Below are 21690 nucleotides of genomic sequence, written 5' to 3'. Positions count from 1 at the left end.
TGTCTACCTGAGGAACTGTATATTTTGTCCGCTTTCATTGTCTGTCATGTTCATAGTGAAGAGATCAGAAGAAAATAAAACGAGTTTGGAGCAAGAAAGACGAAACATTGTATATATGCCTATAATAAATCGGGAGGGAGAAGGGTTTATTGGGGGCATTGTCCAGGCCATTATTATATACACACTCAGAAATAAGGGTGCAATGATGGTTCTCCAGAGCAATTAATATATTATATTTTCCCCTGTGGAGTGACGGGTAAAATGAAATGGAAAGTTATATTTAGGCTGATTAATTTGAGCAGAGTTTTGCTGTATCTTCAAATGGTGGTAGGGTGATGTTCTCAGAGTGCTAAAACGATATGTTGTGTTTAGTTCTTTTTGATAATGGGAACATTTTGAAAGGAGTGTATCACTTACCAATATTCAGCACTTTTTTGCCTAAAAGCAAGTCGAAATCAGCAAGTAATCAGCTAGTGTATGACGAATCCTTCTTTCTTATTTGGGAAAGTAAGACAAAAACAAAACAAAACAAATATGCTGTGTCTTTGTGTGTGCGTGCGTGCGTGTGTGTGTGTGTGTGTGTGTGTGTGGGGGGGGGGGTTATGTCCTCATATTCGGTGAATAGATATAATGTTATTAATTATATGTTCATATGAATTTGTAATAATAAAGGCATAATTCCGTTCATGGGTCCTTTTTCTTCTAGATAAGAAATAACTAATATATTTAATTCATTTTATGTCTGATTTGTACTATTTTAAAGATAGATTGTATTATTATTCTTACTGTAATAAAAATATATATATACGTAACTGAAACATTCTAATTGTTCTACTGTTTCATATGCCTTGTTTATTTCTGCTAGTATTAAAACTGTTCCCGTCCTTCCATTTTAACGCGTTTCTTACGATTTGACCGACCGCCTGAATTACCCCCGGGCGAACGGGCCCTCCCGGTGCCACGAAGGCGTGGCTTGTGTATGCATATTTGTAGGCCTACATTTGCCCCCATTGGATGAGGCGCATCCCGTGTATGCATAATTAAGAGCATACGCTGTTCCGGGAAGCGAGACGTGGCATAAGTCGTGCATATTCGTGAGTCCCGTGCTGTCTTGTGTAAAAATCAACATTCTCCGCAATTATCATTGGTTTGCGACCACGCAACCATCGACAGAGTCATGAATATTCATACGTTTGCAGTACGAGGCTGCATGTGTGCCAAACAATGTTGGTACAGTGTAGCAGAATATTCCTTTTGAGATAGAAACAACGATGAATTCTTTCCCATTCTTTCGTATAATACATTGTTCACCATTATCAGATTATGAAGATGAAAGTCACATACCGAACATTTCAAATAAATCAAACTGATTTTTGTTTGAACAGTAATATGATATTGTCATTATTTTATATAAATTCAGTATCATTAATAAAATGAATGCGATGTTTTCTACTTCTTAACTGTAAAAACCGGTATTTATTATTTTCTTTACAATCATTTTCTCACTAGTTTGAAGTTTGGACTTGAAAAAATTGCTCTTGTCTCCTGACTCCATGATTTAAGCTAAGGACCCTTCCCCCCCCCCCTTGTCAACTGTCCCCCCCCCCCTTGTCAACTGCCCCCCCCCCCCTCTCACCCTTTGAACCTGGATCCACCCCAGTAAGATATTTTCAGTGGGATATAATAAAAAGTAGTGTGCAAAATAATTAATGTGCATCTTTATTTTCACCGGCGCTAACATAGAAATGTGTATGACTTTCGCGTGTCGGATATAGATGAAAATAAACGACTGAATAAAAACCGCTTGTTATTTCATTTATTCTTCACATGTTTTTTTTCGGGTTTATATATGGCAATTGTATCCGATAACCAATTTAAAATCGTGAACAATGGAATCTACGACGGCAATTATATTCTTTTTTTTAAAGATAAAATGAGAAGGAATCAACATCTTATCGCGTCAAGACTGTCCTAAGCATCCCCTTCTGTCTTTCTCTCTCTCTCTTCCTCTTTTTTGTGCAATGATAGGATTTCGTCACTAAATGTCATTTGAAGGAAGAAAACAAATTAGAAGTGCGACGTCCTGTTACCCCTTTATAATGGTCGCATACATTTTGTTTATAAACGGATGAGTTTTAAAGAATTCTTTCTGATGATATTTAGATGATTTGATAGTGTTTAATGTATACATATGCGAGAAACATCTGAAGAGTTCCGTCGCAAATCGCAACACATTGTATCTCCATTTTTTCAAGTTGAGGTATTTGCGATTGACATTACTAGAATAATTATAAAGAAAATAACGAGAATTAACGTTGACAATTTGTACAATAATTTCAAAATAATTTCTGTGAATGTTTAAGGAGCGGGGTATCAAATGAAAGGCATATTTTTATTTTTCGAGAGTGGTGTTACTTTAACATTTTCAAAAAATGGCGCTTGACTCGTTTCGGGGTGAAACTCCTCATTTCTTCATCACATTTTTATTGTTGCTAATTTATTGTTTTACTTACAAGGTTAATGTTTCAATGATACTTTCCCGATACACGCGCGCTTAGAATTACAAGTCAAGATGCTGTCTATCATGAAATGATCCCACTTGAGGATTAAACATCCGGGAATTTGATGCTCCCAGATAGCTCCCTATCCTCTTGATTTTTGTTATGCTAGTACAATCTAGAAGACATCGACCTGGGATTTGAAAGAAGCTTTGAATGATGGTAATCGAGTAGCATCCGGGTATGTGATGCTCACATAGCTCCCTATCCTCCTGATCTTTGTTATGCTAGTACAATCTAGAATTAGACACCGACCTGGGAATTGAAAGAAGCTTTAAATGAGTAGCATCCGGGTATTTGATTTCTCTCAGATTGTGTCTGACTTTTCTTTCGATCCTTCATCCGAATCTAAACAATCCTGACAATAACGCGTACCTACTTTGAGAGATGTTCAATCCCAAGACCTATTTATTTTTAATTATATAATATATATCCCCTATTTTTCCATATTCGTGGATCAAAGGAATTCTCAAGAAACTCTAAAAGAGGACACACAAACGAAATTATCGACTTTCGATCGCGTGAAAGGTCTATATTACACCAACTTTTGAAATACCTACTTTGATTGGCTATTTTCGTAATCTAACTATTAAATGTATATCTATAATGTGCCTCGATACAAATTGTTTCATTTATCTGTTATGAATAATTGTATTTAAAAAGTCAGAATGAAAATTGCATGTATTACGTGTTGTTATTAGGGCAAGCCATAACGTTTGTCCTACATAGTAACGACTCATGTACGTAATTTCAATTCTGAATATTGAGAAACATTCATTTTTAACAGGTAAATGAAATAATTTGTATGTAGACGCCTCCCAAAGGCATATGCATTAATTTGGTTACATTACGTAAATGGCCCCTAAATTCGCTTTTTTTTTTTTGGAAGTGATTATCTCAATCCTTATTATGACAAATACTGATACCACCAGCTTAACTTTATCTGAACCTACATGTGAAATTATGTCATGTGTATGTTCCCACGCATATGTTTATTACTCTCTTATTTATTCTTCTTAGTTTTCAATCGTATTAAACAACGAAGAAATTAGAGATTAAAAAAAGCGTATTACGAGAAGAAAACAAAAGGGAGAAAGATATATAAAGAGAGATATATGGAGATGGATAGGGGAGAGAGATAGGGAGATGGACGAGGAGAGAGAGAGAGAGAGAGAGAGAGAGAGAGAGAGAAAAGTGAGTTTGAGAATAATGTTGCTGAGTGTATTTCAGTTGTATAGAAAAAACAGGGGACCAAGAACAGAACCCTGAGGTACACCATATTTAATAGAAGCAAGTTGGGAACTAGCACCATTCACCAGAAGCCACGAACTCCATAATGCGCAAGTTTACCGAAGAGGATACCATGGTCGATGGTTTCAAACGGCTTAGATTTAAGAATATCCCCAAACAATACTTGTCTCCGTCATTAGCTTTTATGATATTACTTACAAATTAAACACACCCATTTGTGTAGAGAAGTGCTTACGCAATCCACACTGCTGAAAAGTCAAGCTATTCTTTTTTACATAGAAACTCATTTAAGCGTTTATAAATTATATTCTCAATAATTTTAGAAAAGATTAGTACAGTGCTATTGCCCTATAATTATTAATGACATTTTTACGGTTAGATTTGTTATACACTAGTACCACTTTAATTATCAGGAATAACTCCAAGAGATAAGGAGATATTAATGAGTGTATATAAGGGATTAATAGACAGGTGAATGCACTCCTTTATAATTCTAGTTGAAACACCCCCCTGAACCACTAGATTTAGATGGTTTAAAAGACGATACAATATCGATGATCTCAGATTTTGAAGTTGGTTTTTAGAAACATAGATGCATTATCATCACACCATTTCATATAATCATAACAAGATTGTGGAACTTGAGGAATATCTGTACTGCTTTTCATGGGTAATCCAATGAAATATTCATTAAAATTTTCAGCCTTATCCTTGGCTGATGATAGAAGTATTCCATTAAAATCCATTTCTTGACGAAGTGAATGCCTATTTTACCGACCTAACGATTTATTGATATGAGACCACGTTTCCCTAATATCGCCTTTAACACTGTGGAACAAATCATCGCAATAATTTTGCTTGGCTATACCATGGACCTGTATGTCCATGGCTATACGAAGAGTATTAACCATGACAGTCCTATAATCATAGACCTTCATTTTTTTAATTCTCAGCTGTTTGTCTTTTGAAATAACAACCATAAAGCTTATGTTTATGATTTATTATGTTTGCAATGAACCACGAGTTACCCTTGGCTTTTAAAATTTACTCTTTATTGATACCTCAATTGATGGGAAACATGAATTCAGAAAGGAAATGTATAGAGGGAGTCACGCTGTGGAGAATGTGCGTTATAATGTGCAGAATAGTACTCGAATCCAGTGACCGGAGTATTAATACTAGTACTGTAAGCCCTTTAGTCAGTTAATCGTAAAGCGTTATTTAAGAAACCGGTATTAATATTATCAACATTATTATTATTTCTTTATCATTATCATTTCTTTTGTCCGCGCTCCACCTCATCATGGCGTGGCTTGACTTGATACTTCAACTTAACATTGACTTGATACTTCAACTTAACATTGACGCACACTTCAACTTAACATTGATGCATACTTGAACATTTTTCTCCTGGTATCGAAAAGTGGCCTGATTTTATCACGAATACCCGATTTATTTTCAATAAATACTGGGGTAAATCTGGTGTAGAATCAATCCACGCTCCACCTTGCTGAAGCTGAAGTGCAGTCCAGAACGTTCAAGCCATCTCTGCATGTGAGTATGCTTACTCTGTTTAAGCTTTCATCTTCATATTAGCCCAATTATATCCAGGGGGTGTTTCACAAAGATCCTAAGTAGAACTTAACACTAAGTTGGACTTAAAAATTATGGACAGCCATTAGAGCCTTAAAATGAAATGTATTCAAAAGCAGAAATTCAAGTATTTTAGACTTTTTTATAATTTCCACATCAAGAACATGAAATCTCCTTGATGATAGAAAATATGAATGATTTGAATCAACATTTTATGCCTTTCAAAATAACTTTTACAACATATTTTCAAAGATTCTAACGGCTTTCCATAATTTTTAAGTCCAACTTAGAGATAAGTTCAACTTAGAATCTTTGAACTTAGAACCCCCCTGGTTTGCCAAGATTGGCAATCAGCACAAAATTATGTAGATACATATCGAACAGTAGTTTTGACAGAAGCGGTTTTTATTTCATTTTGTTTCCGTTGGGTTGTTAACATTTGTTATTCTTTATTTTATGTGTTGTTAGGGAAGCGTGCGGCACGGGTGGGGAAGGGGTGGGCTTGAGGTTATTGCGCTCATCTTCCACATGCAAATTTCTTTCAACAAAAACAAAACACAAAAAACAAAATGATGGGGGTTGATTTTCTGTCCGAGGGAGGCTGAGACCCAAAGCCCCTCTTTTGCAATTGCATCATGTTATTGTCTACTTACTGTATTTATAATATGCTTTGCAATGCGATCCTAAAATTATACATAAATCATGAAAATAATCTTGTAAAGCAATTCAAAACATGAGCGAGCAATAATTGAAATAAAGTGATATTCGGTAATGTGTGGCGCATGGGTACTTTTTCCCCTGTATTTTGAAGCAAATATAGTGTGAAGCTGGATTTTAGGTTATTACACATTTAATTCCGTTCATGTACTCCTGTAAAACGGAAAGAATGGGTTCTTATAGTTCAACGGATAATGGGGACAAAAATATTTATCCCGTGTACGAGTGTGATACGTATGGAATGAAGAATTATTTCTGAACTATTCTGTTTTTATTTTAAAATGTAAAGCGCCTTGAGCATGTTCGTGTAAAGGCGCTATATAAATATCAATATGTATGTATGTATCGACAAAAACTGGGAGAATCCCTATGTGATAATTTAACAGGAAAAAGTGATATATTAAGTTGTAATAGTTCAAACGCTGGGAGAATTCTTAATTTAACAAATAGTGGTAAAGTGGGATTACGAAAGTAACTCTGTTTAATCAATCGTATTGCACGTTTTTGTAAAATATATAGTTTATCAATATAGATTGGCGGGTATAAAATATCTGAGTTTCGATAACACACTTATACTTCTCGAAAGCTTAGAAGATATATTAGAATGTGATACTTCCAGTTGAAGTGACTCATGAATAAAAATGCCTATAAAGAAAATATAAGACTCGGTTCTTGCAATAAAAGTATTTTCATTTCTTCGACTCAGTGTTTGGTAGATTTTTTTTTCTCCTTTTAGAATGGAATAATACATACTATTCTTAAAATTAAATAATAGCTCTTTACATCGGATTAGGCAATCTGCCGCCTAGCGTAGCAGAGCACTTATTGATTTCGTCAGAATCTTTATACTTTTCCTCCTTTCTTTCTGTATGGATTTTGTTCGCTTCATATCACATGAATGCCATGGTTAATGAAAATGTCACGTACATTTTCATGACATGTGCCATATGCATGATTATTGTTTCCCTTTTCTTTTTCTTTTCTTTCTCTTTTTGGCGGCTACAAAAAAAACAAAAAAAAAGAATAAGAAAGGAAAAGAGAAAAGGGAAAAAAAAAAATCAACTTTAAACAAAATCCTAGGTGTGGGTTAGAGTGTTCGTACTGGGCTGCCCATAACATAGTGGTGTACGCGTAAGCATCCTAATGTTAAGCTGGGGCAAGCCACGAACCTCCCGGTGTTCAAATTTCTTCACGATTCTTCCTGTGTCCTTCTAAATTTTGCAAATATTTTTGTTCGCATTTTGCCAGATTTCTCTGAAGAAAATTTTAATTTTCAAACTCATTTAATACGGGATTCGGTGTATTATTATATATTGGCTTATTTTTTTTCTCTACAGTTGACTTTTTTATTTCTCTACAGTTGAAAAGAAAACTTGTGAACATTTTGTGGTTCATACATTGCAATAAAGTTTAAATACATTTTAACTTTGAAAACTATGAATTTTTGATGAGTTGCCGCAGAAATTAATCGATATATCCGCATGCAAGAAACAGTGTACCGCGCATGTACCGTTGCGTTTCGAGTATAAATTCAGCTTAAAGGGATTGTTGAGTTCTGTTGCAGAGGGCGCTACACAAAATATTTTTTTAGTGAGATAATGAAAAACTGAGTGTCAAATTTGAAGGAACATATTATTTAAATGACAAAATCATCTTTGTGTGATCAAAATCGGTTAACAGACGGCTGAAATATAACGATTTATAATACTTGTGTACAACCACAAATATTAAATATTTTGAAAAAATTGAAAAAAACGTTGAAAAAACGAAATAACGCCCTTTACGTATTATTTTAGCCAATGCCGATGTTGGCTATTTTGCTGGCATTATCGTGTTGCTTATATTATGCACAACCAGCTGGCCCATGTATTGTTATTTTAATTCAATCATTAATTAACGGTCACCGTATTTTTGTTAAAGTGGAGCTGAATAGGCCAGTTTCGGCGGTTACGTAATGCGCGGTTACTGTAAAGCCCCAGTCCCATATAAAGCCGGACCAGCACGGACGAGCACGGACCACTCCGGACCATCCCGGACCATGGTCTGGGGTGATCCGGGATGGTCCGGGATGTTTTGTTCAAAAAAGTGTGATGCTTTAAAGCTACAGTCCCATATACGTCCCGGACCGTCCCGGACAATCCCGGACCCCATCCGGGGTGATCCGGGATTCGGTCCGTGTTGACACCGTGTTGACACCGGGGTGGTCCTGGATGGTCCTGGATGGTCCTGGATGGTCCTGGGCGGTCCGGGAGTCGACCCCGGATGTTTTTGACGGTCAAAAACTGCCGGGGTGGTCCGGGACGGTCCGGGACAATAGTTTGATCCGGGGTGATCCGTGTAGCCACCGTGCTGGGTCCGGGGTCATCCGTAGTGGCGCCGGGGCGGTCCGTGTTGATCCGTGGCAGTCCGGGAGTGAGTTATTGACCGCCCAGGACCATCCAGGACCATCCAGGACCACCCCGGTGCCAACACGGTGTCAACACGGACCGAATCCCGGATCACCCCGGATGGGGTCCGGGATGGTCCGGGACGGTCCGGGACGTATATGGGACTGTAGCTTTTAAAGCATCACACTTTTTTTAACAAAACATCCCGGACCATCCCGGATCACCTCAGACCATGGTCCGGGATGGTCCGGAGTGGTCCGTGCTCGTCCGTGCTGGTCCGGCTTTATATGGGACTGGGGCTTTAAGCTTAAGTCCCATATACGTCCCGGACCGTCCCGGACCATCCCGGACTCCATCCGGGGTGATCCGGGATTCGGTCCGTGTTGACACCGTGTTGGCACCGGGGTGGTCCTGGATGGTCCTGGATGGTCCTGGGCGGTCAATAACTCACTCCCGGACTGCCACGGATCAACACGGACCGCCCCGGCGCCACTACGGATGACCCCGGACCCAGCACGGTGGCTACACGGATCACCCCGGATCAAACTATTGTCCCGGACCGTCCCGGACCACCCCGGCAGTTTTTGACCGTCAAAAACATCCGGGGTCGACTCCCGGACCGCCCAGGACCATCCAGGACCATCCAGGACCATCCAGGACCATCCAGGACCACCCCGGTGCCAACACGGTGTCAACACGGACCGAATCCCGGATCACCCCGGATGGGGTCCGGGATGGTCCGGGACGGTCCGGGACGTATATGGGACTGTAGCTTAACCAAGCCCGACAAGCTTTGTCAAATCACCATATTGAATTTGTGCATTGTGTATTAGACTGTCGGTTCTTGCCGTTAAATTTTATTCATATCTTTCTATCAAAACTGCGTGTATATATATGAATTTCTGTTTTGGCCGGAAATGTCTTCCAACTTGCCATTCATCAAGTTGAGTTTCAGGCAGCTGCAATATTTTCTAAGAAAAAGAGGAGTTTCGACTACGGTATACACCCGAGAAAAGACTCGTTAAAAAAGCGTCCGCAGTAGCGGACTAGCCTGCCCGTAGCCCATGACCTACGGGGTCCGTGTCACTCGGTAGACGTGACTGTATGGGGAAATTACAACGGGAATTAGGATTTTCGTTAAGTGAACTAGTTACATACCTCCCTTTGACGATATTCCTGACTTTGGGACCTATGACGTATTCAATTATCTAGTAGAGAATATGGCGGACCATGCATTTATGATCGTCGAAAACTAAAGGCTTTTATGAGTTTTGAAGACTTTCGATTGATATTTCCCGATGGCCATAGCTATGTGGCCTGGAAAAGCTCGAGTACAATCCCCCCTCTAGTTAGCTCTCGGCAGCTCATGATAGCGACTTGTGACTAGATTATACAGATCAAACCGACGCAAAAAGACAGAACATACCAACTTGAACAAAAAGAAAAAATATATAAATAATAAACAAATAAAAAGTAGAAGTCTAGACTAGATCTAATAGAAAATGTAATAACAATTTTATTTTTAAATGTTTTTTTTTTAAATAATAATAATTGCTTCTTGAAGTTGAATAACGAAGGTCCGGCATAATTGTAGTCTAATACTATTAACTTTTATTTTATGAAAATCAAACTTAATTCCTAATCTTATTCTAAACAATAAAATTATTCATCATCCTGATTCTTCTTCCTTGCCATCATAAGGTTTTTTTATTATTACTTTTATTATTCCCTTTTTCCATTGCTCTATCATTCTTTTTCCTTGTTCATTGTTTTTCTTCATTTTTTCCGTTCAAAATTATTTGTTTTTCATTATTCATCATTCTTTTTCTAGCTCTCTGTCATCGGACGATATTATTTTAATATTATTTTATTAACAAAGACCTTATATATTATATTATTACCTTTATTGTCATTATTTCTCGTTGCTTTTGTTAATAATATTGATTCTGCGGTCAGTGCTTGCTTCTCGTTAGCCGTTTCTCGTCCGCCTTAAAATAGTCCGTATCGAGGCGTTTCACAAACATTTTTTAATCCGTAAAATTGTTTTCATTTTGAAAATGTGAATTGCGCCTACACGAACACGAACACGTGGTACGCGCGCACGCTTCTGCAAGCAGAGGTGACTGTGTGTGCGAACGAGTGGAAAATAGTTCATCACTTCTTTCATTTCTACGTCCAAATTTGTACTCAGATTCAAGCTAAGGTAAATGCAAAATTGAATGGAAATTACCGATATCGGCTGGCTAACTTATATTTTGGTGCTTCGCTTCCTGTTTCAGCCCTGGCTTTCAAGCCAATGTCGCTTGTATCATCGACCTCGTTTTTCTTCTTTTTGAGGGGGTATCGTGCGCTGCCTGTACCGGGGACTTGGCCGAACAGGCTTAGCTGCAAGATGTAAATCGCTAGTTCTGTACCAGCAATGCTTTTCTATTATTCTTGCCTAAGACTCAGCGATTTTAAAGATCAAATGTATGAAGAACAAAGTCACATCTCAAAGATATTTATTATTCAAGTTTGAAACTGCCTCCTTTTTCTTCTCTCTCTCTCTCTCTCAAAATAGCGAAAACAAACGATACAATCACACCTAACGAACACAGTCACGTATGGTATGCACGCAAAGTGTAGTCTGCTACGCACCGCGAGTTCTTTGCTTGTCCGACCCTCCGATTACGTAATGCGATTTAAAGGTCTCTGAATACATTACGAAACTGGCCTATTGGAATGCTCGTATTGGCTAAATTTCACATATTTTGGGGTCTAAAATTACCTTCATAGCAATTTTAGATCCTAAAAGGGCACTATAGATAAGAATAAGAGCAATAACCACGCATTTGCGGTTTGAAAACAGAACTCAACTATCCCTTTAAGTCTAATGGACAGGTCAAAATGACATACAATTTTGAAAACTCCAAATCCAGCCACGATTCAGTCCTAGTTTTCTCATATGGTCTGGGATTTAGGACAGTCGGTAAAGTTGTCATAAGTCTTCTTTTCAACTGTAGAGAAATAATGAAGCCAATAGGCCTATGATGACATTGTGGGCAAAAAGTCTTCACCAAATCGCGTAAATTGAGTTTGAAAATTGAAATTTTCATTCTTCGAATGACCGGTATTACCATCCTCATTTTCCCCTATATAGACTGTAGTGTTATAAAAACCGTTGGGAAAACATTTTGAATTCCAATCACAAATATCTTGATAATCAGACGAGATCGGCTTGTAATTAACGCCATGTGATTCCTGACTGACTTAACGGTATACAGTGCGTTCCAGAAAAAACGAAACCGAGAGTTATCGATGTTTCATCATAACTTAATTGCAATTATAATTGATAAATGACACAAATTTGTAAAGCGTAGATCCTGTTCTTTCTTTTGATGCAATTTATATGATGCATATATCGCGCATGAGTGATTAAAAACAATTTGGAGAGAGGACACTACAAAGTCATTTGGCGGGCGGTATCTGAATTTCAAATAGAAAATAACATTTCTAGAAAGTTCAATTTCTGCCCTTTCATATGACACCTCAATCAGGAAAATGAGCTAACAAAGTTCTGTTTGTTTAAAAGTAAATAAAGATCGATGTGCTCGATCTTGTAATTAAAAAAACAAGTCAGAAAAAGTATTGTAACAAGCGGAATTCGATCAAGTATTCAACTTATCAGAACTCTATTTTATCAATATCAAGAGTTATGGGAGGTTTCTATTTTTGTTGTTGTTGTTATTGGGGGGGGGGGGACGGGTGGTGTCAATGACAATAATATGTGTTGAATTCTTAATTTATTATGTTGCAGTGTGTTGCTGTTTTTCTCCAACTCTGTAAGTCGAAAATCGGTCACACATATCTATATTTACATATCTTTATGTAAAGTAGGAAACTTGAAAATCGATAGGCTCAAAGAAAGATAATAGCCCTATTGTTAAAACATTTCCAGGATTTGTGTTCCTAACAGTTAAAGGACAAGTTCACTCGAAAAATAACTTACTTTCGATAAAAGCAGAAAAATCGGACAAACCAATCAAAAAGGTTTGAGTGAAATCGGATATTAATAAGAAAGTTATGAATTCTTGAAAAAGTATGTAAAACTATGGAACAATGAGAATCACAACACAAATTGCCAAGATGGTTATCAGTTTGTGACGTCATGTCCTCACTATTTATCAATTGCTTTATATAGTTTAATCCCAATAATTTCCCTTTTTATTCCCCAAACTTGATTTCCCCATGCCTTTGCCCAGGTTATATGATTTGTATTATATTGCGTGCATGACATTTCACAAAATCTTTTATGAACTTTGAAGATTCGATACTATTGTCTGAATATTGTATATTCATAATTATTGATTCTTATATGAATAGTTTATCAAAGTTCACATTTTTCATGATTTAACTGGAAAAAATTACTCTATATTAGTGCATCCACACAAAACATATTACTATCAATCTTGGATGCTGGTGTGAATAAATGAGATTCTTAAGGAGAAAATAGGAAATTATATCATCAATATAAAGAAAATAAATAGGGAATAGTGAGGACATGACGTCACAGACTCATAAGTGAGTTGCCAATTTGTCTTGTGATTTTCAAAGTTTTTCATGTCATTACAAATTCATAACTTTCTTATTAGTTATCCGATTTTGCTCAAACTTTTTTTGATTGGTTAGTCTGATTTTTTCTGCTTCTATTGAATATAAGTTATTTTTCGAGTGGACTTTGGCTTTAATTAAAGTACAATGCAATTTTGTCTATTACATTATATCTCTACAAAGGCTATCGACTTTAAATTGATATAATAATCTAAAGTCGTGTAAATACACATAGCACAACCTGGATGACTTCGAAAGTTAACTCGTCTTGACAATACGATGGCAAATAAGGTCAATTCATCATGTGTGACATCTTTAATAATACTCTTCTAATTTTTGGACCTAATTGTGATTGGACCATTTGGTATTAGCATGAACCTAATATTAGGTTCATGGTATTAGACACATGGCAATTGGACTTAATGGTGATAATTGTACAGAGTGGCAGATATATCGCAAGCACTCTCTATCTCCTTCTCTCTCTCTCTCTCTCTCTCTCTCTCTCTATTTCTCTCTTTTGCTTGCTCTTCCCCCTCTGTCTAAAAATCTATTTTAACATAATTACTTTTTTAAGCACGAAATCCAATACAAAATATTGCTCAATGCGCTCTACATGAAAAAAGCAATGCTAATTACAGACAACAACATATAAAGCATGATAAGGAAAAGATAGAAATACACATTCATTTATTTGAATAGGCGTGTCTTTAAAACAGTTCTCTCGATCGTTCTCTCTCTAGCTCTGTCTGTCTCCACTATAGGTTTGCAATATGAGTTCAAACTTCACCATCAGCCTGTTTCTCCTTGTCGCCATCGCATGCCTGTCCGAAGGATGCTGTCCCGAGAGGTTCATGCAAGTCGGTAACCGGTGCTACTATTACAACTCCGGCAAGGTGGATTGGCACGATGCACGTGCTGCATGCCTAAGACTTGGGGCGCATCTAGTCAGCATCCACAACTTGGAGGATAGTAGAGAGGTCTATGCCTTATGGAAGAGTCTCGTCGATGAGAGTCTGCGTGATAATTCAGACGCGGTGAATAGCAGTATTTTTTGTAGCTCTATGGGGCAGGGATGATGTGATAGGCAAAATATTATTTTAACCCATTGCTTACTGGAACCTGGTGGTCCCTGTGTTAAGTCCATGGGAATTAGATAATTCAGTAGTCAACAGGTTAAAGGAGGGGTTGGGTGGGAAATATGTACAGCTCGGAAGAGAGTAGAGAGTAGAGCGTTCTACACTGTCGCTCATAAAGGTGGAATATTATTTTTTTACCCCAATTTATGGAATAATTAAAAAAAGTATTAAAAATGAATAGATCTAGATAATAATATACAATCTTAGATTTTATTGAATGATAATTTGCCAATGTGTGTTTTGCGGGACTGCTAAAGCATGTGTATGCTTCTATGCTTATCAACTAGGGGACCTACGCCGTTAAGTCATAAATGACAGTAATGAGGATTAATGCCCACAAAAGGGCACTAATATAGTACATCGACACGGTTTTGATCCTGGGGCCTCACAGTTATGAGGCCATTGCTTTGTCACTGAACCATGACTGTACGAAGCGGGGGTTAGGGTAGGGGGCAGTTTCCATAAATAAAAAAAACACAGACAATGCAATACATTTTCAATAATTTATTGCATTTTACCCCGGTTCCCAACATAAACAAATCTCTTGTGAGCCCATGCCTTGAGCCATAATGCTTTGTCACTGAACCATGACTGTACGCAGCGGGGGATAGGGTAGGGGGCAGTTTCCATGAAAAAAAACACAGACAACGCAATACATTTTCAATAATTAATTGCAATTTACCCCGGTTCCCAACATAAACAAATCTCTTGTGTGCCCATGCATTGAGCCATAATGCATGGCCGTCCGGAATGGAAACTGCCCCCTACCCTAACCCCCGCTGCGTACAGTCATTATTCAGTGACAAAGCAATGACCTTGTAACTGTGAGCCCCCAGGATCAAAACCGTGTCGATGTGCTATATTAATGCCCTTTTGTGGGGCATTGATCCTCATTACTGTCATTTATGACTTAAGGGCGTAGGACCCCTAGTTGATAAGAATAGTAGCATACACATGCTTTAGCAGTCCCGGAAAACACACATTTGCAGATTATTATTCAATACAATCTGAGAATGTATACTATATTATCTAGATCTATTATTTTTAAATTATTTTTTAAATAATTCCAGAAATTGGGGTAAAACTAAAATATTCCAACTTTATGAGCGACAGTGTATGTTCTTTGAAATAGTTTTGCTGTTGAGAATTACGCACATTATGGTGAGTAAGAGACGAGTAATGTAGAAATGTTGTGGTCCAGTGGATAACTCTCTGGACTGTGAACCACAGGGTACGGGGTTCGAATCCCTACCCCTATACACTAACATCCTTCAGCAATACGTTTATCTACATTTGCCACACCCTCCTTTGAGGTGACTGAAATGGGCACCTGGTACGACTATGCATTGCACTGTGCACTGATGACAGTCACCAAAGCTAAAGCTAGGGTAAACATTTCCAAAGCTCTTAAGGCCCTTTTACACTTTCACGGATCGCATCACGGATCATCTCGGATCGTCGCTCCGGGGTCATCCGTGTTATCTCCGGCATTACCGTGTATACACCGGGGAGGCATCCGGCGTGATCCTTGGCGTACCGGCATATCCGGGGAAAAAAATTAAGCTTGCTTAATTTTTCATCCCGGAGTTCACGGATGAAACAATCCGTCCTCTTCCCTGTAGGCACCGTACGTGTACCTCCGTGTAGCCGCCGAATACATCCGGGACAGTCCGTGTAGGCACCGGGAGGTCCGTATTAACACCGGTTTCATCCGGGTTTGAAATTCCGTATATCAAATGAGCGCCTACAAGCTCAAGTCACCCGTCAACATTCCGGAGATATCCCAATAGACAACGTACACCTCCGTGTAAGGACCGTAAAAGTACCCAGTAGCCTCCGTGCTCTTCCTTGAAATCCGTGTTAGCTCCGTATGCGTTTCCGGCGTGGTCCGCGTTGCTACCTTGTCTGTCCGTGGAGACACCGTACTTGCCCGTGTATACACCCAGTTCGATCGGAACGTATCCACACCGGCATCGAGAAGAAATCGTGGAGTCGCACGCCGGAACACCTCTGATTAAGATCCGGGATGATCCGTGATGCGATCCATGGAAGTGTAAAAGGGCCTTAGGGACGTTTTATAATGTGTTAAGTGCTTATACATGAAGAGATTAGTATCATTATATTTTGTATCCGTAGCTTTTTGGGGGAGCGGTGATGTGATTGGGAAAATGTGATAAAAAAGGGGGAACGGGAAAGATGTACAGCTTGTAGAAGAGTTACGCCGATGGTAAGAAAATGTATTGAAGTGCCTGTTGAAAAAAAAAAAAAAAATATGGCAAATCACTAGAAACTGGTAAGCTAACAGATGGCCATCGTACAAGTTTTAGGTCAACTACATATCGGGTTATTTATAATACGAATAAAACTACCTCCATAGCATCTGGGTTATGCGAGAGATTCGCCAGAAAAATAACGATGTTTCAATACCATCACAATGTGAACCAATCCTGCCCAAGCAAACGACATCCCATAAAGAATGAACATAATTGCAATGCTATCATTTCTCAAATTATAATGATTTTAGTGTATATAAATGTAATGGAATTTTTCACAATTCAAAAAGGGATATGACCCCGATTCTGATAACTAAATTATTCTGTTTGTAGAAACCTGGAATGATAGCATGGACGGCATTTGTTCCCCCTTGCAACGCAAAACATACCGCGGTGTATGCAGCTTAAAATACAATGGCCCGTATTCTGAAGTCGTGTCTAACTCCTGTTTAACTAAACAGTTGTCTAAGTCCTGTCTAAGTCCCGTCTAACTTTAGACTCGAAGTCGTGTCTAACTTTTTTCGTATTCTGAAGTCGTGTTTAAATAAAGTTAAACACGAAGTCCTGTCTAAGTCCTGTTTAACTTTAGACAACTGCGAGGGGTTGTTTAAGTCCTGTTTAAGGGCGCGATTCTGCTGCTTTTCAACGTCTACGGTACACTCTACTTGCTGACCCCGAACTTGCGGGAGAACGATGGTACGTGCATCCTATAAAATTTCAAATACATTTTGCAGGATTTTTTCTCGTGTAGCCTGATTTTTTTTCTCGATAATATTAACTATTCTTATCTAATGGTGACATCTTGGAAATTCCATAATCTATAAAAAACTAACCATTCTGTTGGAGAAGTTTCTTTGCTGGTTCTTCCGAGCACAGAGGCACTGATAAGTGATATTATTAGTGCGTTTGTGTACAGTGTACGTGTAGTACACGTACGTCACAGTGCAATACATGCATGCAGTCTAGTCATTACGTCACGATCACATCACCATGGTACCAGCACGCGCACAGCTAGGCACGCGCACAGCTAGCTGTGCGCGTTAATTTATTTATCCGGTGCGCGCACGCATGCGCATTGGGTCTATCGTCAGAATTAACGCCTACTGGGCATGCGCAGAAGTCGTGACTGAAAGTTAAACAAGACTTGCGCAGAACTTAAACAGTTGTTTAGTTAAACACCACTTAGACAGGACTTAAACAGTTGTTTAGTTAGACGAGACTTAGACACGACTTCAGAATACGAAATTTAGTTAAACAGGACTTAGACACGACCTCGCGTCTAAGTCCTGTTTAAGTCTTGTCTAACTAAACAGTTGTTTAACTTTAGTCGTGGCTAAGTTAGACAAGACTTCAGAATACGGGCCAATGGCGTCTTATTTTGTTTACAAGCGATTTTTTTTTTTTATCCTTGCATTTTTCATCAAAATAATACCAGGGATATGTATAAACTCACATATCCCTAATAATACCATGCGCGGGGTTTAGAGTAAGGAAATATATTAAATATTTAGCCGGAGGTAGTCAAGTTAGAGAAATAACTGAAGAGAAGGTGATAAACAACGCACTGAAAATGTGTAAGATGTCATGGGACATCGTCTGCTTGTGCAAATCATGTCCATACTGTGATCTCACACATCTCATCAGCGTTCGGAGAGCTTTTCAGGTGCTATGCCGGGGCTGTATTTAAGCGTTATGTAATTAATAATAGTTATTACTTCGAATGCTTACAAGCATTGAATTTTGATAACCTTGTCCAATCAAAGTTCCACCTTTGCAATAATGACAATAACGTTACTTTTTAAAATCAATGAACCTTCTCTTTAAAGCGCTTTTGGGAGCAAACCGTTTAGTCTAGTATCGACCTGTGCGCTCCAATGCATACCGTACCAAGTGGTTCGTTTTGCGAGCGTTCAGGCGCTTATAACAGTAGGCCTATCCTTTTAAAATGCACAAATTGTTCTTCTTTATTTTGTAAAACAGTGTGAAATAAAAATGTGTATTTCCGAAAAGGTCAGAAAAGGGTTAATAATTCTGAAAACGGAAAAGGGTTCGTAATTACGAAAACGAGAAAGGGTTCATAAGTTCAAATTAAAATGTAAAACGTTTTTTTTTTTTTTTTTTTTTTGTTTAAGGTTCATAATTCCGATAATGAAATAGACAAAGATGTTTATAATGTTTTATCAGACTCGATCGAACGGTCACGCGTATGCGCAGAAAAGGGCCTAGTCCAGAATATCTGGCCGATTTTATTTAAATAATCTCTACCGAAGATGGCGTAATGCTAGAATTAGGACGACGGCAGGAAAAAAAGAATAAAATAAAGCTAAACATAATCTTAGACTGTGTATGATCGAATCTCTTTGTTTAGATTTATATGACTACGCCATCTTCGGGAGTTTGCAGCAAGTGTAGGGAATATTAGAGAGATAAAATATAAGAACCGGCCAGATTTTGCTACAGGTGATTAAATAATGCCGACTTTGCCCATAATTATGAAACATTTTTTATTTATTTTTGGCTTATACTCTTTATGCTCTTTCAATATTACGTTTATAATTGCAGATTCAGATGGACGTACCTCCCGGCCCCAAATAACATAGATGGTTTCAAGGCACTTAAGTCCAACAAAGATTTAAAGAATATACAATAATAAGAGTAGACTTGCTCTTCACTTTCGAAAGTGAGGATAATAGTTTGAAAGATGTTCAGCTGATGTTAACACAACTGGATAACATGTCCTTATAGTGTGTTCATGTGTGTTTGTTTACAATTTTATTTCTCAATTGCAATCTGCCTTTATACTACCTTGTTTGTGTCATGTTCATTGTTGTGCATGTTCACTGATAATAAAATAATAAAAACTTAAATAATATTAATTTTGTTTAAATTCCTTGTTTGTGTATTTAATCATTCTCTTATCCCCCCCCCCCCCACGCAGGCCTATTGGATTGGACTTAATGACGAGCGAATCGAAGGCTCCTTTAAGTGGAGTGATGGGACTCATACAGACTATACCCTGTGGCAGGCCGGCGAACCCAACGACAGCAACGGGGGAGAAGATTGTGTGGCTCCCCGTAACCAAGGGCGCAATGACTTTGACAGGCAAAAGTGGAATGACAACCAATGCGGAAATCGGAAATCCTACTTTTGCCGCAGATCACTCTATAGGTCATAGGTCAAATCGGTGGCCCTATTGTTACCCATACAATTCATGTTCGGATTATGTCATTACAATGTTCGATCATTAGCAGGTAATTAGCAGTCTATAGGCCATTGAAAATGTTTACGTTATATTTGTGAAAACTAGTTGTGATCGTGTTAATACTTGATTTGAATACAAATTATTGAATGAAAGGAAGGTTATTATCATGCAGCCGATCTGGACAACAAAATAATATTAATCGTTGAGTATTTAGGAGTGCTAAATACAAGTAGGCCTACCATGGCGCTTAATTACAAACAAATTACAGACAATTATTAAGAGGAACACAAAATACAGACTCTTAAAATGGGTGATTCACATTATGTTGCCGACGGAATAAATATGTTTTAAGGGATCTTTTGAAAGGGGCAAGAAATGCTCATTCTCTGATTAAAAATGGGATCTTGTTCCACGTTTTCGAGGCAGTCAAACGTTTTCAATTGCAACAATATTCAATAATGAAAACAAAACAAAGACAACAAAAATATGAACATTAAATGAATTACGCATGATATCAAATGAATTAGAACCCTTCCCCCTCCTTACTCAGTTTATGCCAATATTCCCTCATATTCTGATTTTGAATAATTGTGATATTTTCATGATCCAGCTGGCTCATATGCACTATTTAAGGAAAGTGCACAATATTTTGTGTTATTCTAGTAATAAATTGTATTATTGGAACCATTTTGTTTAAAAGCTTGACAATGCCGAGGTATACCCGCCGACAGTCTCTTTACGCTTTATACACATAGTAGTTTACAACATGGACAGTTCTTTATTCGGACGTCTTAGTAATGCGCCTATATTTTATAATTACGGTAGTCTCAAATGATAAAGCAGAAGAACAGAATGAAATAATTATGTCGTTATGAATTACTTCAACAATAAAGGAACTTATCAAGTTGTCACAATCTTCATTTATTCGTAAAGGCCTATTCTTGTATGTTTATAGAGTGCTCCCTGATCCCGAGTATATACATGTTCTGTGCGAAAGAGAGAAAGAGAAAGAATGGAAGAGAGAAGGGACGGGAGGAGAGAGAGAGAGGGGGGGGGGGGGGGAGAGAGGGGGGGGGGGTGGAGTGAGTGAGAGCTCAGGAGTTTTGCGTGTTCCCAAAATGTCCGAAAAATGGGAACTTTTCACGCAGCAATGTCCGGCTATTCAGTATGGTCAGATGGGCATCCAGGGGCACGCCTTAAGACCCTTGGTGGGGTCCAGAGCCCCCCGGAAGCTCTTTTAAGGCAATGTGACGTCACTGCCAGTGCCTTAAAAGGAAGTCACATTGACTTAAAAGGGCAGTCCACGTTCTCGTCGGGCAGAATCTAAAATTGCCTGTTAGCGTGCGAATTTTTTTAAAATGCTCAAAATCATCCCAAATTTGTTTTGCATACGTTTCAGGCCATTATAAGCATTTTATTAAAAATCGCGCAAAACACGCATTTTTCGTTCGTCATGGCCGAACGAAAAATAAGTCCTCTGCAATAATCATTGACAGAATATTCCTCATATTTGTCTGAACAATTTGATACCATGTTCATCTCTTTATCACTATTAATAATGGAATGAGCGTCCGTCCAAGATAAATATACGCGCGCGCGAGGTCATGTATTACATAGCATATATGGGCAAAAACATGCCTGTAAAAAGTACATCGGGATGAATAAGGACTGCCATTCTTTTTTCATATTTAGATAGAGTATGAGTCGGAGATATGATTTCATATCTCATGTGGCCATTAAATACATCTTGACGTCATCAAAATGGCCTTGGAAGTCAAAATACAAATTGCATATTATGACGTCATCATATTTATGGAAAATTTAGTGTATTTCTCATAATATTGACTGATTTTCTTCCAAATCTCTGTATCTTTTAGTTGAGGCAATTGCCTCATTGACGTTATTTTTATTTCATTGACGTCATCATAGTACAAAATTCAATTAAAGGCCACATGTCAGAATTTCTTAATTTGCGTGTTATGC

At 38.1% G+C, this 21690-nt stretch overlaps 1 protein-coding gene across 1 annotated transcript; it reads left to right on the top strand.

Annotated features, from left to right (window-relative positions):
• Positions 1–5262: 5262 nt before the first annotated feature.
• On the top strand, positions 5263–20627 carry LOC100893179 (galactose-specific lectin nattectin). Its single transcript, XM_030993118.1, has 3 exons — positions 5263–5363; positions 13837–14130; positions 19444–20627. Exons 2-3 carry the CDS (start codon positions 13867–13869, stop codon positions 19678–19680), a joined length of 501 nt encoding a protein of 166 aa, XP_030848978.1. The 5' UTR covers positions 5263–5363; positions 13837–13866; the 3' UTR covers positions 19681–20627.
• The last annotated feature ends 1063 nt before the right edge of the window (positions 20628–21690 follow it).

The sequence above is a fragment of the Strongylocentrotus purpuratus genome, unplaced genomic scaffold, assembly GCF_000002235.5.
Source record: "Strongylocentrotus purpuratus isolate Spur 01 unplaced genomic scaffold, Spur_5.0 spur5_scaffold_20, whole genome shotgun sequence".
In the NCBI taxonomy this organism is placed as follows: Eukaryota; Metazoa; Echinodermata; class Echinoidea; order Camarodonta; family Strongylocentrotidae; genus Strongylocentrotus; species Strongylocentrotus purpuratus.
The sequence above is the reverse complement of the archived record's forward strand: the minus strand, read 5'-3'. Positions and strand labels throughout refer to the sequence as shown.

Excerpts from the sequence above, each read along its gene's own strand:
- LOC100893179 (XM_030993118.1), top strand. The coding sequence starts at position 13,867 with ATGAGTTCAAACTTCACCATCAGCCTGTTTCTCCTTGTCGCCATCGCA. Across the intron at positions 14,131-19,443 it reads TGCGTGATAATTCAGACGCG|GCCTATTGGATTGGACTTAA; the intron begins GTGAATAGCAGT and ends CCCCCCACGCAG.